The 24836-nt window shown below is 55.4% G+C and overlaps 11 protein-coding genes across 11 annotated transcripts; 4 read left to right on the plus strand and 7 right to left on the minus strand.

Annotated features, from left to right (window-relative positions):
• Window positions 1–671: 671 nt before the first annotated feature.
• Window positions 672–1392, minus strand: BGZ61DRAFT_468271 (uncharacterized protein). Its single transcript, XM_046247864.1, has one exon. The coding sequence runs from the start codon at window positions 1292–1294 to the stop codon at window positions 827–829; it is 468 nt and encodes a 155-aa protein (XP_046093939.1). The 5' UTR covers window positions 1295–1392; the 3' UTR covers window positions 672–826.
• A 161-nt stretch (window positions 1393–1553) lies between these two features.
• BGZ61DRAFT_541729 (uncharacterized protein) lies at window positions 1554–2586 on the minus strand (the record flags this gene model as incomplete). Its single annotated transcript, XM_046255083.1, has 2 exons — window positions 1554–2364; window positions 2429–2586. 2 exons carry the CDS (start codon window positions 2584–2586, stop codon window positions 1554–1556), a joined length of 969 nt encoding a protein of 322 aa, XP_046093940.1.
• A 2148-nt stretch (window positions 2587–4734) lies between these two features.
• Window positions 4735–4947, minus strand: BGZ61DRAFT_323074 (ankyrin repeat-containing domain protein; the record flags this gene model as incomplete). The annotated part of the gene is made up of 1 exon (XM_046238962.1): window positions 4735–4947. A coding segment is annotated over one exon (213 nt), but the record flags the coding sequence as incomplete, so codon positions are not given.
• Window positions 4948–6305: 1358 nt separating this feature from the next.
• BGZ61DRAFT_468281 (uncharacterized protein) lies at window positions 6306–6897 on the minus strand. Its single transcript, XM_046247865.1, has one exon. The coding sequence runs from the start codon at window positions 6673–6675 to the stop codon at window positions 6391–6393; it is 285 nt and encodes a 94-aa protein (XP_046093942.1). The 5' UTR covers window positions 6676–6897; the 3' UTR covers window positions 6306–6390.
• On the minus strand, window positions 6898–7663 carry BGZ61DRAFT_468284 (uncharacterized protein). Its single transcript, XM_046247866.1, has 3 exons — window positions 7520–7663; window positions 7144–7482; window positions 6898–6979 (listed from the first exon to the last, which is right to left on the minus strand). Exon 2 carries the CDS (start codon window positions 7409–7411, stop codon window positions 7244–7246), a length of 168 nt encoding a protein of 55 aa, XP_046093943.1. The 5' UTR covers window positions 7412–7482; window positions 7520–7663; the 3' UTR covers window positions 6898–6979; window positions 7144–7243.
• Window positions 7657–10482, minus strand: BGZ61DRAFT_575017 (uncharacterized protein). The gene is made up of 3 exons (XM_046256175.1): window positions 10323–10482; window positions 8611–10267; window positions 7657–8266 (listed from the first exon to the last, which is right to left on the minus strand). The coding sequence occupies exons 1-3, from the start codon at window positions 10471–10473 to the stop codon at window positions 7984–7986; spliced, it is 2091 nt and encodes a 696-aa protein (XP_046093944.1). The 5' UTR covers window positions 10474–10482; the 3' UTR covers window positions 7657–7983.
• Window positions 10483–11345: 863 nt separating this feature from the next.
• Window positions 11346–12356, plus strand: BGZ61DRAFT_214887 (uncharacterized protein). Its single transcript, XM_046238048.1, has 2 exons — window positions 11346–11459; window positions 11525–12356. The coding sequence occupies exon 2, from the start codon at window positions 11572–11574 to the stop codon at window positions 12193–12195; it is 624 nt and encodes a 207-aa protein (XP_046093945.1). The 5' UTR covers window positions 11346–11459; window positions 11525–11571; the 3' UTR covers window positions 12196–12356.
• Window positions 12357–12517: 161 nt separating this feature from the next.
• BGZ61DRAFT_374392 (Alpha/Beta hydrolase protein) lies at window positions 12518–13681 on the minus strand (the record flags this gene model as incomplete). Its single annotated transcript, XM_046242332.1, has 1 exon — window positions 12518–13681. The coding sequence occupies one exon, from the start codon at window positions 13679–13681 to the stop codon at window positions 12518–12520; it is 1164 nt and encodes a 387-aa protein (XP_046093946.1).
• Window positions 13682–15630: 1949 nt separating this feature from the next.
• Window positions 15631–17692, plus strand: BGZ61DRAFT_374463 (uncharacterized protein; the record flags this gene model as incomplete). Its single annotated transcript, XM_046242335.1, has 2 exons — window positions 15631–15862; window positions 15918–17692. Coding segments are annotated over 2 exons (2007 nt in total), but the record flags the coding sequence as incomplete, so codon positions are not given.
• A 306-nt stretch (window positions 17693–17998) lies between these two features.
• BGZ61DRAFT_374474 (ankyrin repeat-containing domain protein) lies at window positions 17999–18652 on the plus strand (the record flags this gene model as incomplete). The annotated part of the gene is made up of 1 exon (XM_046242336.1): window positions 17999–18652. One exon carries the CDS (start codon window positions 17999–18001, stop codon window positions 18650–18652), a length of 654 nt encoding a protein of 217 aa, XP_046093948.1.
• Window positions 18653–20963: 2311 nt separating this feature from the next.
• On the plus strand, window positions 20964–24523 carry BGZ61DRAFT_575021 (uncharacterized protein; the record flags this gene model as incomplete). Its single annotated transcript, XM_046256176.1, has 4 exons — window positions 20964–21183; window positions 21290–23109; window positions 23212–23345; window positions 23467–24523. 4 exons carry the CDS (start codon window positions 20964–20966, stop codon window positions 24056–24058), a joined length of 2766 nt encoding a protein of 921 aa, XP_046093949.1. The 3' UTR covers window positions 24059–24523.
• Window positions 24524–24836: the final 313 nt, after the last annotated feature.

A 24836-nucleotide genomic window follows, 5' to 3' on the forward strand; every position in this document is an offset into this window, starting at 1 on the left:
GAACGGGCACGAGGCCGTCGTCAAGCTGCTGCTCGAGAAGGGCGCCGACGCCGAGGCCAATGATAAGTATGGCCAGACGCCACTATGGCGGGCCGCTCAGAACGGGCACGAGGCTATCGTCGAGCTGCTGCTCGACAAGGGCGCCGAGGTCGACTCGAGGGAGTATGGTGGTCAGACGCCGCTGTCGCTGGCCGCCCACAACGGGCACGCGGCCGTCGTCAAGCTGCTGCTCGACAAGGGCGCCGACGTCGAGGCCAAGGACGGGCAGTATGGTGGGACGCCGCTGTGGCTGGCCGCCCACAACGGGCACGAGGCCGTCGTCAAGCTGCTGCTCGAGAAGGGCGCCGACGTCGAGGCCAAGGATAAGTATTATGGTGGGGCGCCGCTTTCGCTGGCCGCCCAGAACGGGCACGAGACCGTCGTCAAGCTGCTGCTCGACAAGGGCGCCGACGTCGAGGCCAAGGATGAGGAGTATGGTCAGACGCCGCTTTCGCGGGCCGTCGAGAACGGGCACGAGGCCGTCGTCAAGCTGCTGAGAGAGAAGGGCGCCGACGCCGCTTTCGCGGGCCGCCGGGAACGGGCACGAGGCGGTGGCGCGGCTGCTGAGATAACACGTTAACCACCACCCCGCCCACCTCCTGCTCCCCGCCCTCGCCCTGCTCCCCGCCCTCGCCCTCCTCCTGCTCCCCGCCCTCGCTTATATACCTCGGAAGTGGCAAATCAATGCTAGACAAATGGAAGAATTGTTATTAGTCAACGTTTCTCGAATGCTGGAACTACTCTGCTAGATTCTAGTGACAGCCTCCGATTCTAACTGGATTGATGCTCACGGCCACTGAATATGAGGAATCGGAAGACGCTCTGCCCAAACTACACGTGTTGCGCATCGGCACATGTCGACTGAGCTGTTCTGACGTATCGAATGCGCTGCAGTAGTGATGGATTGTTTCTCTAGGTGGCAAATCGACGCCGAAACTACAGGCGACATGATATTACGAGGAGATGTGCGCATGCTGCCGCAACCGACGAGGCATTGCCAAACGTGTGACATCTCAGGTAATAGGATGGCGACTTGGTTCTTGTAGGTGCTGCTCCAAGACGGCCTCGGACACGAAATCTTCCACTCCTTGACATGGGGTATGAGGAGCATCACGATATGCTGAACAGCAAGAACAATCTTGCCTATACTTGGAAGCATCAAGGCGTTCTGGAGACGTGCTGGCTCTGATGAGGAAGTGCGTTCTTCATCGACAACGACTGCTTGGCCCAGGCCATCCATACACGACACAATCATTAGCAACTTTAGGTGAGTGGCCGGAATTGGCCACGCGAGTTTAAGGAATGTCAGCTTTAATTCTAGCTCATCTCATCTAAAACAAGCAATAATTTGATGCTCAAACAAGTCTATACTAATGACCGAGGGAATAATGAAGTCAGATATTGAACCGTCTATACTAAAACCTTAAACGAAGACCGCCCATGATACACTTGTTGAGTGCAGCCAAGGTGCACAGTCATGTCCTCCACTAGTGGCAAGGACCTCAAGTGAAGCGTTAAGGCACGGTTCCGTGTACTCGCAGAGCATGGTTCTTGAGGTGCATTTTGTGGTCAAGTGACATGTCGCAAACATGGCACTGGATCTTGTCGCCGTCCCGCAGATTCGACAAGTGTTTGCGTCGAAGGTGCTTAGTCAAGTCACCAGAAGTGTAGAACTCGTGGATGAGATCCTGGACAGCTCCATCATCGCCCGCTAAGGTGAGTGCCTTGCCGACACATATGAAGCATCTTCTCGGTCTCTCCTGCTTTGTCTTGACGAAGACTGACATCAGCGCCACATGCAGACAGCTCTCGGCTGGAGGCTCGCCAATGGCGGCACGCCTGCTGGGGTATGCTGACGATGTGTTTGTGCGGCGGACGGTTGGCCCTTCTTCGACGACGCAATACGCACTGACCGCGTTGATAGCGTTGTCTCTCCGCCGAAACTGGCCTTCGAGCGTGTCGCTAAGGGGAGCGGTGAGTGCTTCCACCAGTCGCTTTTGAGCCGGTCGCTGAGGTCGAGAGGACGTGTCCACGGCCGCCTGCTTAGCGAATCCAATACCTTGCAATTGTCGCTCAATATCGTCAACCGCCTGCTCAGCAGTCCATTCGTCTCGGATCTGCTGCTTGAGTGCCCTCTTTAGGTTCTGTTTCTCGTTTCTCAGCTTGCGGCGGGCCTCTTTGTAATTTTCCGACCCTTGACGTAGCCCTCGAAGGTCTCGCTCCAATCGCTTGATCAGAGGATGAGTGTTCACCGATGCTAGGGTAGGGAGATGCTGGCGTGGCCTGAGATTCACCAGCGGTTCAGTGTGGCCTATCCGGGGCGGTCTGTCGAGAGTCTACAGGTTCATTACTCTACAAAGCTCAAGCATCGTACGAGATCCTAGCACACCTTTGGTAGATGTCAAATATATCCGGAGCTCGTTTAAAATAGGGCCCTACAGCTTGATGGAGTCCAGGGCCGCGGAGGATGGCCTTTGGAGGATTGGGGCCGAGTTTACGCAGTTGTTGCCAGGACGGAATGTGGGAATCCTTCAGGTGCACTTTCATACTGAGTTAAGGAGGAAGTAGGAACGATCTCCTCGAAATGCCCAAGTGCCTAATGTGAGCTCACCACAGCCTGACAGTGACCTGGAAGTAATTCCTTTTAATCATCTGTTGGATACCGTACGGTCAATTCGATCACAGGGATAGTGTTCAATAGAGGGTGGATCCCAAATCTGATGATTGTCTTGATCTAGGATGCCTCCGGCCCCCTCTTTTCTTGTGAGGGGTTTTTATGCATCCGGATATTGATATATTAGAGGATTATGTAGATCCCGCTTAGTATGCCGCCACACGAGGTCTCAATCCAACATCATCTTGACTTAACACACAGGGATGATCTACCGTCCATAAGAATACGGGGGGGCATCTGCTCCTCTGAAGATATCCGTGTCCTTACTGATCTCTTTCTGCCTGTGCCGAATGCTCTCCAGGTAGCAACTCGAGGACGTCAAGACAGGTCGAGGCCAGTCTAGAGCGAGGAGGATGATCTAAGTGACCATTTTCTGAGGCAAACTTAAGCGGCGTCCATCCTAGTTCGTCTGTAACCGCAACGTCAGCTCCCTTTTCTAGAAGCACTTTGACCACCTCTAGGTGTCTTTTGCCTGAGGCTAAGTGCCCCCTCTTCAAGCAAGTTGTGGCGATCCGGTCATGGCTGTCCCAGGCCGTGTCCGGCGATGCTGACACGTTCCACTTGGTCCGCGAGCGATGGGGAGTCCAGGAAGAACCGGTCGCAACGCGAGCGACCATCGTCAAGCTCTTCCAAGACCTTGTCCGGGCAGTTGCTGGATGGACGTTCATCTTGGATGGGCTGGACGAATGCACCTCGATGCATGAGAACCAGCGCGCTACCGGGGGCGAATCAGTGGAGAGGTTTCTGGAAACGATCAAGCAGGCGGTTGCAAACACAGCGACCCGGGTGATGATCGTCAGCCGCGACGAGCCAGAAATCCGCCAGGCTCTGACGGACGGGGCGGCCTGGACTTCTCCGAATATAGGATTTTGCCCGAAGACGTCCGAGCGGATACAGCGACATATTCTAGGAGTATCGTCGACAGGATGGGAAGTCGTTTGAGAGCCAGTGGAGATACAGGGGCCGAGTCCAGATCCAATCGCAGGTGTCGGTCGACCTCTTTTGGATTGAGTCGTCGTAGGTTTCGTTCAGGGAATGGTTGCACAGCAGCCAGGCATGCACCCCGCGATTCCGACGCCAAGTAAGCTATGCTCATTCCGGTTAATAGATAGTTCATCCAGGGTGATGGAGTGTGTAGCTTGCGTTCTGATGTGGGAGGTTGTGTTCGATTATAATTCGCGGGTATGGACTGAATCTTGAAAGATCACGTCGTTAACTTGATGCACACACGCTTTATAATGGGGCACATACGGTGAGTAAAATTTCGAGAGTTATGGTAGAAAACCAACGGGACCTTGTCTAGGTCTGCAGCGAGGGACAATCCAGTCTGCTTAGTCGCAGGGCCCTGTGCTAGCCACCATCGACAGTATCGTCTGGCTCATGTCGCACCAACGCGTGAGAACCAGCGCGGCACTTTATGCCAATCTCAGAGCACTCCAGGCAGATATCGAAGTTGCCGCCATCGCAAATTTCGCAAGAGTAGTACATGCAGCCAACCGGGATGCATAATGTACAGGCTTCACACCAACGTGAGTTCTGATCGAACGTTACCGGACTGCTCTTCATGACAGTGTCGTCGGCGCTGATTTGGGTGCCTGCCCTTTCGGCATGATGGAGGAGAAGATGGTGGAGTTCAGGGTTTCCACTCGCCTGGCCCACCAGATTAAAGTTCGGCCAAACCCATCTTGCGAATCAACACAGGCATCGTCGGCGGCGAGCAAAAACTCTACCGTCTTGGTATGGCCGTTTCTCGATGCGGCGAATAAAGGTGTCGTACCATACCAGTCCTTGACATTTGACGCGGAAGGACCGTTGGCAAGTAGTACTTGCACCACTTCATGATGTCCCTGCCTGGCGGCGACAAATAACGCTGTGCGACCTTGGCCGTCCTTGCTAGTGACTTCAATATCAGGGTGTTCGAGAAGCAGCTTGACCACTTCGACGTGTCCATTCGATGATGCTCGATGGAGCGGTGCCACTCTGTCCTTGGTCGCAACCTTAGCGTCGGCCCCCTTCTCGAGGAGCAGCTTGACCACTTCACTATGTCCATTCGATGATGCTGCATTCAATGGTGTCCATCTGTTGTTGCTTGGGACCGTGACGTCGGCCCCCTTGTCAAGGAGCAGCTTGACTACCTCGACGTGTCCACTATCAGAGGCTGAGTTCAGCGGCGTCCATCCATCCTCAGTCGCAACCGTGATGTCAGCCCCATTCTCGAGGAGCAGCTGAACCACCCACCTTCCCCTCAATTTATTTTTTCCTTGGCACTGGCTGTTAGTCGGCTGTTAAGGCAGGGGTCCGACAGCCTAGTCGTGCAGCAAAAAACGCACCTAAATCTTAGCTACGACCCATCTTTGCCCTAACAGAGAGGAAAAAATGCGCGTTTTTTGCTCCCGAGCTCGAAACCACCACCACCGACAATAAGATGCAACGACCAGTGAGGCTGCCTACTCGTGAGCCTGCACTGCAGGCAGCCTGGGAAGGCACTGGATTGGACCTGCGTCTACAACCACCTACGCTGTGCGAGCGCACGCTGCCCAGCAGATCCGCAAGCTCCTAAGGACCCTCACGACCTTACTACGACCGTCATGGCGACGAATGTCGACAGCGACCTAGCCTCTGGCCTTCGGGCCTGCTGGACTAGGGGCTTGGACCCTCAATCTCTAATAGCTGCTATCTCTGATAGTCTCTATCTGTGAGAGAGGGGGCAACAAGCTTGATCATATAACCGTACACGAGCTCAACCGGCGGAGCCACGGGAACGGATTGACAAACACCAGTCGCCGCTTGTACTCGCTGGTTTTTTATCCCTAGAGGGTTTTCCAATGAGGAGGCTTGATATGTGGGATTCTCATGAAGATGTGTATTTTGCTCTTGCCGTCGAGCCAATCGCGCGACCCAGCGGAGCCGGGTGAGCTCTGCCGGAGCTGGCTCACCCGCCCCACCCTTCAGGGTGAGCCAGGCATCCACGCAGGTCTTAGCGTGAGGCTTAGACGTAATCAATTTCTGCGATCGCGCATTGCCTCACTTGATTGGCTTCTCCGTCACGTCACGGTGGTTGCGTAATTTGAACGCGTGTTTTGAACGCGTCGCTTGCATTCTCGTCTAACACTTTATCTTTCCTCATCTTGAAAGGACATTTCCATAACCAGGACCATCGACTATTGACTTCTCTTGCATCCTAATTGACTACGATTCGATTGCTCACTGAGTGAAGGCATCTTTCGCCACGTCTTTTGTCAACTACCACAGAATGCTTATTGACCACAGCAGATGTAGACCCCGACAACGGCTCCAGCGATTGCGATACTCTGGTAGAGACACTCGAGCACGCACGCGATGTTCCTTGAGCTGCCGGAAGGCATCACTTCCGACGCACGCCACCCAACCGAGACGATGGAACCATGACGGTGCTTGCAGCTATTCCGCTTGCGGAGGACGACCAACAGTCTCTCCTCTCCGACCTTTCACGACCATTCACGACCAAGAGCTTTGTTCGATCCTGTTCCGCTTCACTTTACAAAATCCGCCATCATATTGTTCCTGTGCGAAAGGGCGCTCGACCGTCATTGAAGGTTTGGGCGGACATGCGTGGGCTTGCGCGCCCTCGACATCGTCGTCGATGTTGACGGCGGGAACAACGGAAAGATAACAGGTCGGGGTGGGGGGAATTAACATCACTGGCGCGGGTCTCTATCCGGTTGGGTCTGACTGGGTCGTGGACAAGCGACTGGCTGTTGAGCATCGGATTTGCTTCCGCGACCAAGGCCACCTGACACGTCATGGACTCGGAGGATGGCCGCAATGCGAGGGGATGACCCTTGAGGCGCTTTCGGCCAGTTCCTGGGCCGATCAACGTGGGGGCATAGAGAATGTGCTGAGGATAAAGCCACAGGTGAGCCAGCAAGAGCGAGGGGCGGCACGGGCATCGCGGGGTCCATTTCAGGCAGAGCGAAGCGCATCTAACGACGGCAGCAAGAGAACAGAACGCATTCAAGAATCGTCCGTCGCCATGCAGTCGTTGCACGGATCAAGTCCAACGCTCACATTGGACCCCTGGTCCTGCTCCTCGGTCTCAGGAGGTTGAGTCCAAAGACATCGACGCGGCGGACGAAGCCGAACTTAGTAAGCCAATGAAGAGACTACCGGCTAACGGAGCAACCGGTAGCCTCACATACGGCCGGCCTCGGCCACATCCATCCGTCCGTCGCCTTGCGTAGAATGAGAACGAACCTGACGCAAGGAGGCCACTTCTAATGGTTTGATGTGAGGTAAAAAGAGAATTCCTCGCCCACCTGTGTTTACTACCTGGTCTCAAAGAAACCTACGAGTGCTCGCATTATGTGGTCAAGTCTACGGAGTCCTAAGTAGCCTCAGAGCAGCGTCTTAGATTCAGGTGGTAGTGTTACTAACCTTCTACTTCGACGTATCGGACACTGCGAAGCCCCGACTGCGTAACCTCAGTGCGGCCTAGTCTCGAACGTCCTCTTTGCAGTTTTCCTTCCGATGGCCTGTCCCAATCGCACAGCTTCAAGGCGGACGTCGGATCGGGACAGGGCACCTGAAAGTGCGCACATGGACTCCTTTGGAACTCGCAGGAGAGCGACTTCCGGATGGCCAAGGAAAGCACCTGCATCCGGCCGAAGTAGCGTGGCCCGCCTGGAGGATCTTCGTCAGGTAGCTTAACACGGAGCACATCTACCCCAGACCACACACGATCCATCTACGGAGGGCTTCGTTTGAGCCGCCTGAGCAAGATATACCGTCTCTCGCACACCCGTTTCTGTGTGGCTATATCTATATGGCGCACTGGAAGAATCCAACTAAGTGAGCCTGGGTCAAGGTTAGCGTAAACCATTCCGCCAGAAGGATTGCACTTACGCCGGATTACAGTGTGGACAGGATGGGAACGGATTGGGCCCACCTGTGGGATCGGGGAAAAGGCAAGCGCTGGTACTTGAGGTGTTAAGGGACGAAGAGGAAACTGAAAACACATGGAGGCTACTTGTCCGCAATTCAAAGCTGAGCGCCTTAGAAGCATACGGGGTGTTATATCAGACCATTTTGAGAAGACGCTGCCATTCTTGATCAACCAGGAAGTTCAAAGTGTCAATGCTCAGCGGAGGCCAGGATGTTGCCGGCAAATTTCGGCGCAAACACTGAGAGACGTTTCCTGATCGAATATCCTGAGGCACTGCTCGTGACGCTGGGTAATTGCATATATCAATAGCAAAATCGGACCAACACTGAGGGAAACTAATCGACTTGAATTACTCATGGGTATCTCCAATATTCGGAATGACTTTACTTACGCAGTTTCCAGTAGGCCCCACTGGGGTGGGGTGGAGGTCAAGGCAACATAGTCGACGAAGGTTGAGCAATATGGACTTGCAGCAGCCGTACGACGGCCTCGTGCCCGTTCTCGGCGGCCCACCGCAGCGGCGTCCGGCCCATCTGGTCCACCGCCTCGGCGTGGGCGCCCCGGTCGAGGAGCAGCCGCACGACGGCCTCGTGCCCGTTCTCGGCGGCCCACAACAGCGGCGTCCGGCCCCACTGATCCGCCGCCTCGGCGTGGGCGCCCCGGTCGAGGAGCAGCCGCACGACGGCCTCGTGCCCGTTCTCGGCGGCCCACCGCAGCGGCGTCCGGCCCATCTGGTCCACCGCCTCGGCGTGGGCGCCCCGGTCGAGGAGCAGCCGCACGACGGCCTCGTGCCCGTTCACGGCGGCCCACAACAGCGGCGTCCGGCCGTTCCTATCCTTTGTGTCGATGTCGGCTTTGCCGGTCGCGAGCATCAGGATCCGCACGACGGCTTTGGGCCACTGAGCGACGTCGAATTTACCCGTCTTTAGCAGTAGTTGAACGACCACCTCATGCCCCCCCCCTGGCGGCCCACGACAGTGGCGTCTGGCCATTCGAATCTTTGGCGTCGATATTAATGCTAACTTGGTCTGCCCTGTTTAAAATGGCATACAACGCTCCTACCACTCCATACCTCGACATAACGTGTACAAGATTAGTCCCTTCTGGCGGACAGTCATCAGAATATCTCCCCAATATTCTGTAAATACACACCCATCGTTCTATAAGAGAGTTTGATGGCCATGCAAAATAGTCCAGAAGATCCTCTTGAGGGATACTTCTAGCATCACTTTGCTTCGTGTGCGCCACCCATGAGGTCGTGGCGTAATACAGGAAAGGAAACTTAGATCTTAAGCGGTAACACTCGTGACTTGCTGCCCGACCGATCTCCTCCATCGCCAAGTAGCGTATGCAGGTCCTAGAAAGCCGACGGTGTGCGACTCTAACTACAAGGTCGGTATTAGCGGACTTATCCAGAGCCAATAGGCCCTTATCGACGAAAAAATCCTTGACGGACTGGTGGATGAACTGGACAACATTCGTATCTGACATGACCTCGGCAAGGCCGTGGCTGAGTGCCTGAACTCGCCTCTTCATCCGGTCATCGTCGGATATGTAATCCCCTGCGCTCTGGCATTCGTACAATGACTGGTGTGGGCAATCGGCGTCGACAAGCATGGCCCATCGCAATTCGTCTCGTGACAAAGGCCGCGTGGCAAAGCAGATCCATTGGATGAGTTTTAGAGAGTCGGAGCCCATGTTTCGGATGAGTTCGCGGTATAAGTCATCCAGCTCCTGAGGGACTAAACGGATTTTGGCCTCAATCCCTGTTGGTCCGGCACCCTCTCGCTCGAGGACCAGAACTTGCTTCACCACAAGCCACGCCCACATGAAAACGCCATCGGCGCGGTTCGTGATCAATTCTGGAATCGTAGATGATGTTCGTCCACGGAACGAAGAGAGCTTGTCTTGCACGAAAGTCGATATATCTTCCCTGTTTTCTTTTTCTGTGCATATTTGGAGCGTACCATCTAGGTCTGGCAGAATCGGGTAGTGACGACAAGTGAAGCAGATGTGAATGTGCTTCAACCCGATGGACGGGAGCCTCTGGAGCAAGGACTTGAACTCCTCGACTAGCTTGACCGCAATCTTCTCGCCACATTCGTCCAGGGCGTCGATAAATAACCAGAATGGGCGAGTCTTCAAGACCTTCAGAAGCGACGACTCGAAGAAGCGCTGTAACTCACGCGGATGCCACTGCCACCCCTCACCCGGCTTGCCACGAGTTTCGCACTGTTGTTGAAAGTGGGCCACGAGGTCCGGCTGTGCGTCAGGGACCCGGCTGAGGAGCTGGTGAAGGAGCGCCCGGAAGAGGCCGAGCGGCGTCCTTTGGAGTTCAGTACCACGACCGTGGAAGAAGAATGAGAGGATCAAGGCTCTCTTTCCAGTGTTGGGTTTTTTCATGGCATTTTTCAGAGCGTATTGCAGCAATGTGGACTTCCCAGAACCGGGCTTCCCTTTGATCCAGAGCAGGGCTCGATCATGAGAAGCCCAGCTCGTGTACATTTCGTGTCGAAGTAGCCACTCACATGTTCCCTGTGCGGCGGTATCGATATCGTAGAACCGACTGTCCATTTCTAGAAAAGCCAGCGATATTAAGCATTCTTGTAAAGGATCGAAGTGTTCCTTTGTGCCTGGACGATATGGTGAGTTGAGAATCTCCATGCTGTCGAAAACGCCTGTTCTTACCAAAATACACAGGTCCAGAGAAATTAGCCCCAGTGAAGTGATTACCAGTGCCTGTGCTCTTGTTCACGGTGCCGCCAGGAGCGCTAAGTCGGTCCCCAGCGCCGTTGCCGATAACGGGTGTGCTCTGGGAGGAGGGCCCAGCGTGTTCCATCTCGCCTTGTAGCCCACCAGTCTGAGACCGCTCCTGTGGCGGAAATATCTCGTCTGTGGCTCTATCTATTGTCTAAGGCACGATAGACCCGTTGAAGAAGGCTGAGGACGACGGAAAGATAAGCGGAGTTGCACCAGGAGTATGATCTATCCGAGGGCTCACTACGGCCTGTAGGTCTGGCTGAAAGAAGAAACGCAGGGTGAGAACCAGACTACCAAAATCTCTTCATCTCCGCCGAGAAGGAGGCAGATACGCTAGCGGAGGCGAAGTCACCTGGAAACGGCGAGGACGATGAGGTCAGCCCGTCGGTTTACTCGTTGGCGGTCACCACGGGGAGGAGGCTGGGGGTGGCCAGCTGTCGCCAATAGGGCTTCGCGAAATCTGATGGCACAGCCGGATACTAAACGAGACGCAGGTCGTCTTGAGAAGATCAAAACGCGTACATGTAGAGGTTTCGCTCGCCAGCCAAAGAATAGTTTGATACATTTGGGAAGCGGGAAAGAACCTCTGGCGTCAGACTGGGCGTCAGACGAAGACGAGTCGCTCGAGGCCACGATAAATGCGCCAGCTGGTGCAGCGGGTGGACGGGGTCCGTTCCAGCTGAAACTAGATGTGCAGAATGGATTGGGCTCCGGCCTGCGCCCATTTTTCGCATCGGCATGTCCTGAGCCAATTCGGTGCTGCCACCCTGCAGCCACATCACACGTATAGCGAATTATCAAAGGTCAGCAGCCGCCGATAACTCTTTGGTGGCTGCAGGATTAGAGGGCGGTTGATCAAACAACATTTCTGAGACGTGAACCACCCAAGCAAATGAGAATCTAGATTGCGCATGCCCGATACTGCAGGGTGCCCGCACCCTTCCACAGACGGGTAGGAAGCCAGACGTATTTATTATTCAACGCTCTAAGCGCTCTGCCTTTCCCCTTCGCCAATCCTGTCGGTTCTGATATATTCCGTGACGTCGCCTTCTCGCAATATTCTTTGTAGGCTTCAAATACCTGACTCTTGGGAAGAAATATCGACAGCTAATAAGAGTCCCATACGATAGCAGCATCGAAGCATATTCACAGCCTGGATCTCGTCTTCCGTCCAAGGATGGCAGCCACCGTCACGGACTTGATCTCGAGCACGATCACCACTCTCAAGGCCGCCGAAAATCACTACAACGATGTCAAAGATGACAAGGATCTCCGAGAGGCTTTTCACGAAGCAAGTCGAGGGCTGCTCTTGGTCAGGAAGGCTCTCCAAACCGCCAAAACTCAACTAGGCGGACGCAATCTAGCCGGAGATCCCAAAGGCGCCATGGACTCACTGAAGGAGTGCAATAGCAACGCAGAGCTGTCCAAGAGCATATTCAACGCCGTCGCCCAGGCACCGGAGACTTGGAGGTTCGAGCGTTACCAAGAGGCCGTGAGACAAGAGGGCAAGGGAAGGACGGTGGAGGCTTTGATGATGGGGATGATGAATGGCGTATGTGCTCTGGCCGAGAACGATGCGATCAAAACAGAAATGGAAGACCAAGTCAAGGGATTGCGTGATGCGATCGAGAAGTTGTCAAAGATGGAGCCGTCCGTGCCCAAAGAGGGGCCCGACGGTGACACCTTTACCAACTTTGGCTCTGGCGACATGCTCAACGCTCCTCGCGGTACCGTGAACAAGAGCACAGGCAGTGGCAACCACTTCCCTGGGGCTACTTTCTCTGGATCTGTGACCTTTTAATAACAATCCGACTTGAGAAGGACTACGTTGGAAAACCCCTCGTACTACCGTAAGGTGGAAGCCTGGTTCGCATGTCATCCGTTGTTAGCTGGGTCTTGATGTCTAGGTAGTGCGAGCGGGCGTTATTGTGCGTTTGGTACCAAGGCTTGAGGACAGTCAGTTCCTCGACAGCGTTAGGGCTAAGGAAATGAATCAAACGAAGAATCGCAAGGTAATGTGATATATTACGCATATGCCTTGGATTTGATTTGCAGCCTCCTTGATCGACCTCTGCCCAGATATCTTCAGGCACCTGCTCTCGAGAACCCCGCTCGCGGATACCTTAGCCAAACTGCACAGTCCCAGAGAAAGTAGCCCCAGGGAATTGGTTACCAATGCCTTTGCTGATGTTCTGAGTACCGCTGGGAGCGTTGAATTGGTCGCCGGGCCCATAGTTGTTGAAGGACGAGTTGACTGGCTTTTTTATCCGTGCTCCTTCTATAGATCGTGTTGGTTGACTGGCAGCTGAATTCCTGATTTGTGATTCCCATCTGATCAGCTCGCCAAGTAGTCTTTTGAATCCGTTGTCGTCCACGGAGCTAAACTTGACCATGTTGCTATGGTTGGCGTGGATGCTGATCGCATTGTAACTTTCAAGGGTAGCCGAGTCTTTGGAGACGACTTTTCCGACACCAGGCAAGGGCAGTTCTTCAAAGAAGCACGTAACCTCGAGATCCCGGCCGGCCTTCTGCTGTTCCCGTACCATAGACCAAAACCGATCTTGAACGGACTGCAGGTACTTGTCGTCTGTCTCCAAAATATTTAATAACGACTTATTGATGGACTTGACGATCCCAAGGGCCGAAGCCGGTATCTTGGCCCAGTCGGCCATCCAGGATCCCCTGTGAGGAGTGCCCAGGAATACGATGCCCTTGGTGCAGTCGAATATGCCCCGGAGATGTGGTTCGGGGTTGTTTCGGGAGAGAAGAACGGCTTCCTTGCAGACGAGGCCGCCTAGGCTGTGGGCGACAAAGACTAGCGGTCGAGAGGACGCATTGGAACAGGCTCTGTCGGTCGCCAGGTCGTTCAAGAGGTTCGTGGCATGGTCGATTAGCCCATTTGTCGATGCGACCGATTTCCGCACGATGTAGGCGTCGTAGCCGTATGTGAGTACGCGAGCCCGGCTGAGCTTGGGTGGCAGGAGCGTCTCGGGCCAGGGCTTGGACTGCCCATGAGCGGTCCAGGTGCTGTCCCGATTGCCAGTCAAACCGTGGACAAAGCAGATGTCAATCGTGGCGTCGCGGCAATCGTGCAGAACTTCAACTCCGTCCGGGAAGGAGGGACCTAGAGTGCTCTGAAAGGGTGACCCGAGGTCTGTCTCGTGACGCGGTGGAGGACTGGGCGGGTCGTGGCCGCGGCTTGTCTCCTGCTGTTGATGAATTTCCGGTGAATTGTCGCCAGTCCGATGCTGCTTCCGCCATGGAAATTTCGCTCGCAACCTCCTCATCAGCGATGCGTTGTAGAATCGATAGGAAAGGGAGCTCGGGTCGGCGGAGATCATCACAATTGTGCGTGACGCATTCTCCGAAGAAGAGTGGCGGCTCTGAGAAAATGAGAAGTTGCGAGGGAGGAAAGCAGGGAATGCCAGCTGAATATCACAGTCATTTCTCGCAGGCTGCAGCGGCTGCTGCGCCGCAACCAAATTTCTTTGTTGTGGCTGTCGCCCTACAGCCTCCTCTTCACCCTGGTTTTTTCGTCTGCGATTTGTGATCGTTTTCGGTTGTTGTACGATAAGCGGGAGGGAGAACGACGGTGTCCAGTGCACCTGTTCGAGCCTTGACTTGCAGTACGGCATGACTCCCGACCCCTGATCGTGCCGTCCATGCGTTCCGAGGTCGTTGAAGCTCGATGGCCCCAGGGTGGCGGGACGCGAATCGGGCATTTCGCTTAGAAGACAAGCCTGCGCGATGACTCCTTGCCCCACGACAGGACATCAATCCCTGGCATCTGTCTTGTACTTTGCCTAGGCGGGGAGATAAATTGGAGTGACTGCGCCTAGGTTTCCCAGACGACCGGCCGTCTCCGTGTTGGTCGCGAAGTCCAAGTAAGTCTTGTTAGCTCAGGCCAACAATGCCCTGTGGCCGACGCTGGCATTTCGATGATCAAAAGGGTGGCCAATCGCCGAGCGGAGCTGAACGGGTTATCAAAACCATAAGCAACACCATCCCGAATACCCTGGGCCAAGAAGCGCACCTGGTCGCCGGAGTCATCGTCTATACTCCGAGCCACGGTCGAGCGCAGTTTGCGGCGAGAGACCTATGACGGCATCGTAGCGAGGAGAACCACGACTTCCCCCGATACCAACGCACAGCCAAATACCGCCCGATTCTTCCAGCCCAGGCTGCGTCCAATAGATGCAGTCGAGCGCATGGCCGGAGAACCTAGAAGTTTTGGGTGGCTCGGCCAGCGAAGGCGAATGCCCCATTCTTCTCGGTTTCGTCCCGCCAATGCAGCCTTGGAAGGGCCTGCCTACCCCAAACCAAACTTCCCTTCAAGACGGCACAGCTTCATCACACATCGTCTTACGGTACCATGACTTGAGGAGCGGCAAAGTCCCGGTTTGGCAGCCTCTACTGGCCTCTCATCAATTGCTTTCGTGCCCGAACCTGCAGCCACCAAAAAGTTCTCGGCGGCTGCTGGCCTTTGATAATTCGCTACGTGTCATGTCGGCTGCCCCGAATTTGGCTCAGGACATGCCGATACTTGACACTGGTAACTGATTGGCCCACCATGCCGACTATATGCATCTCAGCACAACGCATGTGCATGAGAATGCAATAAAAACCGAATCGGCGAAACATCCAACCTCAAGAGAGCACAGATTGGGCACAGACTAGAGCCCAATCCATTCTGCACATCTAGTGTCGGACTGAACGGACGCCACCCATCCGTTGAACCAGCTGGTGTGTCTTTCGTGGCCCCGAGAGGATTGTAGAGGCTCGTGTTGCTCCCTCAAGCGGCTCGTCTTGACCTGGAACTCCAACCTGACACCAGAGGTGCTTTCCCGCTTCCTAAGAGGGTCAAACTATTGTTCGGCTTCCAAGCGAACCCTCGGAATGTTGCGCGCGTTTGATCTTCTCAAGACGACACGAGTTTCATTTGTATCTCCCGTCTGATGGTGCCGCCACATTCTCGCGAAGCCCTATTGGTGACTGTCAGCCGCTCCCACCACTCTCAGCCCGCCTGACCTTGTCGTCCTCGTTCCCAGCTGACTTCGCGTCCGCTGGCACATCTGCCTTCGCGGCTAAGACGAAGAGATTTTGGTTATCCGGTTCTACCCTGCGTTCCCTCCTTCAGCCGGAACTACAGGCTGTAGTAAGCCCTCGGAAGGATCGTATTCCTGGCACAACTCCCCTCATGCTTCCGCTTTCCTCAGCCTTCTTCAATTGATCTAACATGCCTCGGACAAGGCAGAGAGTCAGACACGTGAGATTCCGGCCACAGACACGGCCTCGGGTTGATGGGTTACAAGAGGAGACGGAACACCCTGGGCCCTCTTCCCAGAGCACATCCTTTAACGCCTTTGGCTCTGGCAACCAAAACAACGCTCCTGGCGGTACTCAGAATATTAGCGAAGGTGACGGTCCCCATCTTCCTGGAGCCACTTTCCACGGTTCTGTGTATTTTGGTAAGAGCAAGCATTTTCGTTGATAATCTGGATTTGTACTCACCATATCGTTCAGGCACAAAGGAACACTTCGATCCGTTACAAGAATGCTTAAAATCGCTGGCTTTTCCAGATATAAACAGTCGGTTCCACGACATCGATGCTGCCGCACAGGGAACATGCGAGTGGCTACTTCGACACAAAATGTACACGAGCTGGGCCACTTGTGGTCGAGGCCTGCTTTGGATTAAAGGGAAGCCCGGTTCTGGGAAGTCGACGTTGCTGCGATACGCTCTGAACAAGGTTATGGAAATACCCAACATCAGAGAGAGCGCCTTGATCCTCTCATTCTTCTTCCACGGCCGTGGCTCTGAACTCCAAAAGACGTCGTTGGGCCTCTTCAGGTCGCTCCTTCACCAACTCCTCCGCCAGGTCCCTGAGGCACTGACAGACCTTGTGGCCACTTTCCAACAACGGTGCGAAACTGTTGGCAAGGCGGGTGAACAGTGGCAGTGGCATCCGCGAGAGCTGCAATGCTTCTTCGAGCCGTCGCTTCTGAAGATTTTAGAGCGTTGCTCGGTCTGGTTAGTTGTCGATGCGTTGGACGAATGTGGCGAGAAGACTGCGGTCGAGCTAGTCGAGGGGTTCAAGTCCTTGCTCCAGAGGCTCCCGTCCATCGGCTTGAAGCGCATTCACATCTGCTTCACTTGTCGTCACTATCCGATTCTGCCAGACCTGGATGGTGCGCTCCAAATATGCACAGAAGAAGAAAACAGGAAAGATATATCGACGTTTGTGCAGGACAAGCTCATATCGTTCTCATCCACGATTCGGGACTTGATCACGAAACGCTCCGAGGGCGTTTTCCTGTGGGCATGGCTTGTGGTGAACCAAGTTCTGAAGCTTCACCGAGAGGGTGTTGGGCTAAAGAAGATCGAGGCCGAAATCCGTTCGGTCCCTCAGGAGCTTGACAACTTATACCGCGAACTCATCCAAAACATGGGCTCGGACTCTCTGAAACTCATCCAATGGATCTGCTTTGCAACGCGGCCCTTGTCATTAGACGAATTGCGATGGGCTATGATCGTCGAGACCGATTGCCTATACCGGTCATTATACGAATGCCAGAGCGCAGGGGACTACCCATCCGATAACGACGGGATGAAGAGGCGAGTTCAGACGCTGAGCTGCGGCCTTGCTGAGGTCACGTCCTATATGAAGGTTCAGCTCATCCACCAGTCCGTCAAGGACTTTTTCATCGACAAGGGCCTATCGGCTCTGGACGAGTCCGCCAAAGCCGACTTTGTAGTCGGAATCGCACACCATCGGCTTTCTAGGACATGCATACGCTACTTGGCGATGGAGGAGATCGGTCGGTTAGCAAGTCACGAGCCTTGGGGCTTGAGATCCAAGTTTCCTTTCCTGCATTATGCCACGACCTCGTGGGTGGCGCACACGAAGCAAAGTGATGCTAGAAGTGTCCCCCAAGAGGATCTTCTGGAATATTTCGCAGGGCCATCAAATACTCTTGTGGAACGATGGGTGCGTATTTATAGAATATTGGAGACATATTCTGATGACTGTCCGCCAGAAGGGACTAGTCTAGTACACGTTATGTTGAGGTATGGAGTGGCAGGAGCGTTGTGGGCCATTTTGGAAAGGGCAGACCAAGTTGGCATTAATATCGACGCCAAAGATTCGGATGGCCAGACGCCGCTATGGATGGCCGCCGAGCGTGGGGACAAGGCCATCGTGGGGCTGCTCCTCGACCGGGGCGCCCATACCGAGGCAGCGGACAAGGAGAGGGGCCGGACGCCGCTGTGGTGGGCCGCCGCGAACAGGGACGAGGCTGTCGTGCGGCTGCTCCTCAAGCGGGGCGCCCACACCGAGGTGGCGGACAAGATGGAGGGCCAGACGCCGCTGTCGAAGGCCGCCACGAACGGGCACGCGGCCGTCGTGCAGCTGCTCCTCGACGGGGGTGGCCACACCGAGGCGGCGGACAAGATGTGGGGCCAGACGCCGCTGTGGAGGGCCGCTGCGCGGGGGCACGAGGCCGTCGTGCGGCTGCTCCTCGACCGAGGCGCCCACACCGAGGCGGCGGACGTGCGCGGCCAGACGCCGCTGTGGATGACCGCCGAGCGTGGGGACGAGGCTGTCATGCGGCTGCTCCTTGAGCGGGGCGCCCACACCGAGGCGGCGGACGTGCGCGGCCGGACACCGCTGTGGAGGGCCGCTGAGAAAGGGCATGAAGCCATCGTGCGGCTGCTCCTTGAGCGGGGCGCCCACACCGAGGTGGCGGACGTGCGCGGCCGGACACCGCTGTGGAGGGCCGCTGAGAAAGGGCATGAAGCCGTCGTGTGGCTGCTATTCGACCGGGGCGCTCACACCGAGGCGCCGGACATATGGGGCCAGACGCCGCTATGGAGGGCCGCTGAGAAAGGGCATGAGGCCGTCGTGCGGCTGCTCCTCGACCGGGGCGCCCACGCCGAGGCGGCGGACAAGATGTGGGGCCAGACGCCGCTATGGCGGGCCGCCGAGGAAGGGCACGAGGCCGTCGTGCGGCTGCTCCTCGACCGGGGCGCCCACACCGAGGCGGCGGACAAGATGTGGGGCCAGACGCCGCTGTGGAGGGCCGCTGAGAAAGGGCATGAGGCCGTCGTGCGGCTGCTCCTCGACCGGGGCGCCCACGCCGAGGCGCCGGACAAGTGGGGCCAGACGCCGCTGTGGAGGGCCGCCGAGGAAGGGCACGAGGCCGTCGTGAGGCTCCTAGAATTTTGGTGTGCTCAACTTTCGTCGACTACGTCACCTTAGCCTCCACCCCACCCCACCACCTGCTCCTGACCCCGTTTATAGACCTGGTTATCTCTGGCAGGTAGAACCTACTGGAAACTGCTGGAGTAAAAGTCATTTTGAATGTTGGAAACATTCGCTAGTAATTCAAGCCGATTAGTTTCTCTTCAGTGTTGGTCCCATTTTGCCATTGACATATGCAATGGCCCAGCGTCACGAGCGGTGCCTCAGGATATTTCGATCCGGAAACGTCTCGCTGTGTTTGTGCCGAAATTTGCCGGCAACGTCCGGGCCTCTGCTAAGTATTGACATCTTGAACTTCCTGGTTAATTAAGAATGACTCTAATATCCTAAACATTAAAAAAAATAGAAATAAAAATACTAAGGCTTAGACAGACCTTAGAATTATTATAAATCGCTCTATTTTCTTGTTGTTATCTCTATAGATTGAATTATGGGGTAATGAGACCGAGCGTCGCGACATATTCCTTCTCCTCGGCTCCAATGTCAGCGGTAGACTTCAGATTACACCGAGCCATATCTCAAAGGCGCGGGTGCTGTCGCACATAAAGGCCTTAGAAGCTGCTTCCACTCTGACATGTGTTAGGTAGCCTCCATCAAGAATACTGGACTGAGATTCTGATAAGAAATGCTACGCCGCGAGAGGGCGTCCCAAGAGGGGCCGGTAGACCTTTGTGTCATGTGGCAAAGCACCTATTCCGATCTCTACTCCAGTTCCTTAGGCGCTTCCGTATGATACTTAGGAGCTCCATCGACGTAATTGGGGATTGGGGCGCTTGCCAAGAGCAAGTCAGTAGAAGAGAGTGGAAGTCGGTGGCAGATTGCTATTGAAGCCCCACCATCTCTGGCCAGGGAAATCTGCCAACAGCCCCCGCGATGGAGACAAGTTCGCCAGTCCGATGCTGCTTCCGCCATGGAAATTTCGCTCGCAACCTCCTCATCAGCGATGCGTTGTAGAATCGATAGGAAAGGGAGCTCGGGTCGGCGGAGATCATCACAATGGTGCGTGACGCATTCTCCGAATTAGAGTGGCAGCTCTGAGAAAATGCGAAGTTGCGAGGAAGGAGGACTACCGGAAATGCCGGTTGATAAATGTCACTCAGCCGTCACTTCTTGCGGGATGTGGTGGCGGTGGCTGTGGAGGCTGCTGCGCAGAAACCAAGTTGCTTGTTGTGGCTGTGCGACCGCCTCCGGCTGCTGGAGGACAAGCAGGAGGCAGAACCACGGTGTCCAGTGTACCCTGTTCGAGCCTTTACCAGCGGCATGGCACGACTCCCGACCTCTTATATTGTCGTCCATGCGTTCCGGGATCGGTGAGGCTCGATGGCCCCAGGATGGCGGGATGCGAATCAGGCATTTCGCTTAAAAGACACGCCTGCGCGATGACTCCTTGCCCCGCGACAGGGCATCAATCCCTGGCATCTGTCTTGTACCGTCTGCGTAACCCTTTGCCTGGCCGGGGAGATGAATTGGAGTGACTGCGCCTGGGTTTCCCAAAACCCGGCCGCCTCCGTGTTGCGGGCGAAGTCCAGGCAAGTCTTGTTAGCTCTAGCCAGATGAGGCCCCACGGCCGACGCCGTCCATGTGTAGCGCCAGGCCGCGGCAGCCCATTACCGGCCCGTACCAGGCACGGCCCGAACCCATTTGCCTAGCACAAGTGGTGATGCAAAGGGGTGGTCAATCGCTGAGCGGACCTGAACGGGCTTTCAAAGCCACAACACCCGAACACCCCTAGGCCACGAAGCACACCTGGGCGCCAGGGCCATCGTTTATACTCCGAAGAATGCATGGAGGTCATTCAATAGATGCGATTGAGCGCTTGGCCGGAGAAACTGGAATCTTTGTAGAGCGCTCTTAGAGCGCTCTATAATCTCATTTCCTGTATTTTGTGTGTGTCGTGGCTTAGCGTCTCAAAAGTGTTCAGGCCACTTGCGAGATGACCTCTGAGCCTGCATCACCGAAAGTTCTCAGGGGGGTTGCTGACCTTTCATAATTCGCTATACCTGTGATGTGGCTGCAGGCTGGCTGCCTCGAATTTGGCTCAGGATACGCCGATGCTCGACAATGGTAACTGATTGGCTTGTTGTGCTGACTTTATGCATGTACATGAAAATGAAAATAAAGGAAGCCAATGGGCGAAATGTCTACAAATTGGGCGGACCCACCACGGAGCTGAATCCATTCTGCACATCTAGTTTCAGCTGAACAGACCCCGCCTAGTAAGCCCTCGGATAGATCAATACCTGGTACGACTCCGCTCATCTTTCCGTCGTCCTCAGCCTTCTTCAACTGATCTAACATGCCTTAGACAATGGAGGGAGCCGCAGACGAGATATTTCCGCCACAGGAGCGGCCTCGGACTGGTGGGTTACGAGGGGACACGACACGCACTAGGCCCTTTCCCCAGAGCTCATCCTACAACAGCTTCACCACCGGGGACCAATTCAACGCTCCTGGTGGCACTCAGAATATCAGCAATGGCAGTGGCAATCAATTCCCTGGGGCTACTTTCCAACAGCCTGTGTATTTTAGTAAGAACAGGCGTTTTCGTCGAGATTCTTAACTCACCATATCGTTCAGAGACAAAGGAACACTTCGATCCGTTACGAGAGTGCTTAAGATCGCTGGCTTTTCCAGAAATGGACAGTCGGTTCCACGATATCGATACCGCCGCACGGGGAACATGTGAGTGGCTATTTCGACACGAAATGTACACGAGCTGGGCCTTTTGTGATCAAGCCCTGCTTTGGGTCAAAGGGAAGCCCGGTTCTGGGAAGTCCACATTGCTGCAATACGCTCTGAAAAATATCATAAAAAAAACCAACACTGAAGAGAGAGCCTTGATTCTCTCATTCTTCTTCCACGGTCGTGGTACTGAACTCCAAAGGACGCCGTTGGGTCTCTTCCAGTCGCTCCTTCACCAGCTCCTCCGCCAGGTCCCTGAGGCACTGCCAGACGTCGTAGCCACTTTCCAAGAACGGTGCGAAACTGTTGGCAAGGCAGGTGAAAAGTGGCAGTGGCATCCGCGTGAGCTGCCACGACTCTTCGAATCATCGCTTCCGAAAGTCTTGGAGACTCGTCCAGTCTGGTTATTCCTCGACGCATTAGACGAATGTGGCCAAAAGAATGCAGTCAAGCTAGTCCGGGAGTTTAAGTCCCTGCTCCGGGGGCTTCCGTCTACTGGTTTACAGTTTCACATCTGCTTCACTTGCCGTCACTACCCGATTCTGGACCAATCTTGTCAGTTTGAAATATGCGTTGAGGATGAGAACCGACAGGATATTTCGACCTACGTGCGAGCTCAGCTTTCTGTATCCTATGAGCTAACAGCATCTACGATTCCGGATTTAATCACAAAGCATGCCCAGGGCGTTTTCATATGGGCGTATCTCGTGGTAGAACAAATCCTGGACCTTGACAATAAAGGAGCAGGATTGAAGAAGATTGAAGACGAGATCTATTCTATCCCTCCGGACCTAGATGACCTCTACCATAACCTCATCCGAAATGTGGACGAGAGACCAGCTTCTCTTAAACTTGTTCAATGGATCTGCTTTGCGGTGCGGCCTTTATCACTCGATGAATTGCAATGGGCTATGATTGTCGATGCCGATTGCCAACATAAGTCATTACTGGAATGCAAGAGCATGAAAGATTATATATCGGACAGTGACAGAATGAAGAGGCGAGTTCAGACGCTCAGCCGCGGTCTTGCCGAGGTCACATCGGATACGAAGGTTGTACAGTTCATCCACCAGTCTGTCAAGGACTTTTTCGTCGAGAAGGGCCTATCGGCTCTGGGCGAGTCCGTCAAAACCGACTTTGTAGTCGGAATCGCACATCATCGGCTTTCTAGGACCTGCATACGCTACTTGGCGATGGAGGAGATCGGTCAGTTAGCAAGTCACGAGCCTTACCACTTGAAATCCAAGTTTCCTTTCATACATTACGACCCTGACTTGAGATCTAAATTTCCTTTTCTGCATTACGCCACAACCTCGTGGGTGGCTCACACGAAGCAAAGTGATGCTAGAAATGTCCCTCAAGAGGATCTTATGGAATATTTCGCAGGGCCATCGAACACTCTTGTGGAACGATGGGTGCGTGTTTACGGGATATTGCAGCAAAACTCTGGTGACTGTCCGCCAGAAGGGACCACTCTGGTACACATTGTGTCGAGTTATGGAGTGGCAGGAGCGTTGGGGGTCATTTTGGAAAGGGTAGACCAAGTTGGGATTAATATCGACGCCAAAGATTCGCGTGGCCGGACGCCGCTATGGTGGGCCGCCGAGAACGGGCACGAGGCGGTCGTGCGGCTGCTCCTCGACGGGGGCGCCCACACCGAGGCGGCGGACAAGGGGGGCCGGACGCCGCTATCGTTGGCCGCCGCGAGAGGGCACGCGGCCGTCGTGCGGCTGCTCCTCGACGGGGGCGCCCACACCGAGGCGGCGGACCAGGTGGCGGGCTGGACGCCGCTATCGCGGGCCGCCGGGAACGGGCACGAGGCGGTCGTGCGGCTGCTCCTCGACCGGGGCGCCCACACCGAGGCGGCGGACAAGTGGGGCCAGACGCCGCTGTCATATGCCGCCGCGAGAGGGCACGAGGCCGTCGTGCGGCTGCTCCTCGACGGCGGCGCCTACACCGAGGCGGTGGACAAGATATGGGGCCAGACGCTGCTATCGTGGGCGGCTGAGTACGGGCGCGAGGCCGTCGTGCGGCTGCTCCTCGACGGGGGCGCCCACACCGAGGCGGCGGACAGGGAGGGCCTGACGCGGACCAGGGAGGGCCGGACGCCGCTATCGCGGGCCGCCGAGAACGGGCACGAGGCCGCTGTGCGGCTGCTCCTCGACGGGGGCGCCCACACCGAGGCGGCGGACAGCTGGGGCTGGACGCCGCTATCGCGGGCCGCCGGGAACGGGCACGAGGCCGTCGTGCGGCTGCTCCTCGATGGGGGCGCCCACACCGAGGCGCCGGACAGGTGGGACCGCTGGACGCCGCTATGGTGGGCCGCCGAGAATGGGCACGAGGCGGTCGTGCGGCTGCTCCTCGACGGGGGCGCCCACACCGAGGCGCCGGACTGGGAGGGCCGGACGCCGCTATCGCGGGCCGCCAGGAACGGGCACGAGGCCGTCGTCCGTCTGCTGCAAGACCATATTGCTCAATCTTTGTCGACTACCTTGCTTTGATCTCCACCCCACCCCGCCACCTGCTTCTGAGCCTCGTTTATATGCACCGTTATCTCTAGCATTGACATTCATCTTGAACTTCCTGGTTATCAAGAATGGCTGCGTCTTCTCAAAATGGTTGTGTTGGGCGTCGCAAACACGGCCCCCCCTGCTCTTATCGAAGAGCTATAACCCCAGCTTCTTGAAAAGGCCGCTGGTGTTTTCCTATGGGTTGCCCTAGTTATCGAAATTCTCAATAAGGAACATCGACGGGGTCGACTGGCTCTGCGGAAGAGACTGAGGGAACGCTTGCGAGGCTAGGGCCGGATTCAAACGGAGGTAGCAGAGGAGAACAGGATATAGGATCAGTACAGGGTGTAGTCCTAGCGTCGACATGCCCAGAAAAAGTAGGAGTGACTTGAGCAAAACGCTTTGGAGGACGTGCCAGAGTAAGAGGCGATGAGGCGACGTGCCCAGAGGGCATCTGTTTGCGATTCATCGTCAAATGACACTCCCTCCCCAGGAACAACAGCTTGACTCTCGACCTCTTGCCGCTATGGAAGAAGGCGAATACCCCCCACAGTCCCCGTCACCATGGCCCTTTCACGACTTAGAGAACCTCTAATTCAACCCGTTTACGATGCGGAAACACTCGAGCATCAGCGTCATGTTATGATGGAACCTTGACCGACCGGATGGTTCTGCTTCTGGTGCACGTCGCTCGATCGAGCCAGCTGGATCAGGATGGAGCTTACAGATTGACCAACGATTGATCTTTGGTCCCTAGAGACAGCCGTATGTGAACAACTGGAGTTACATCCTCTCAGGGCCGCGTGTCAGAGCGACAAAGAGGTGAATAGAGGGATGATTAAGCGGCCACATCGTCGTAAAGGAATCTCGAGTGCAAAGAGGCCTACATCAATAGTGACATTAACCGTTCGACGAGCGTGTGCAGGACTCCCCTCAGAGCTTCAAGTTCCTCATTGAGATCACGCACTTGTTTGGGATGAAATCGGAAA

The sequence above is a fragment of the Ilyonectria robusta genome (genome assembly GCF_021365365.1).
Source record: "Ilyonectria robusta strain PMI_751 chromosome Unknown BGZ61scaffold_72, whole genome shotgun sequence".
In the NCBI taxonomy this organism is placed as follows: Eukaryota; Fungi; Ascomycota; class Sordariomycetes; order Hypocreales; family Nectriaceae; genus Ilyonectria; species Ilyonectria robusta.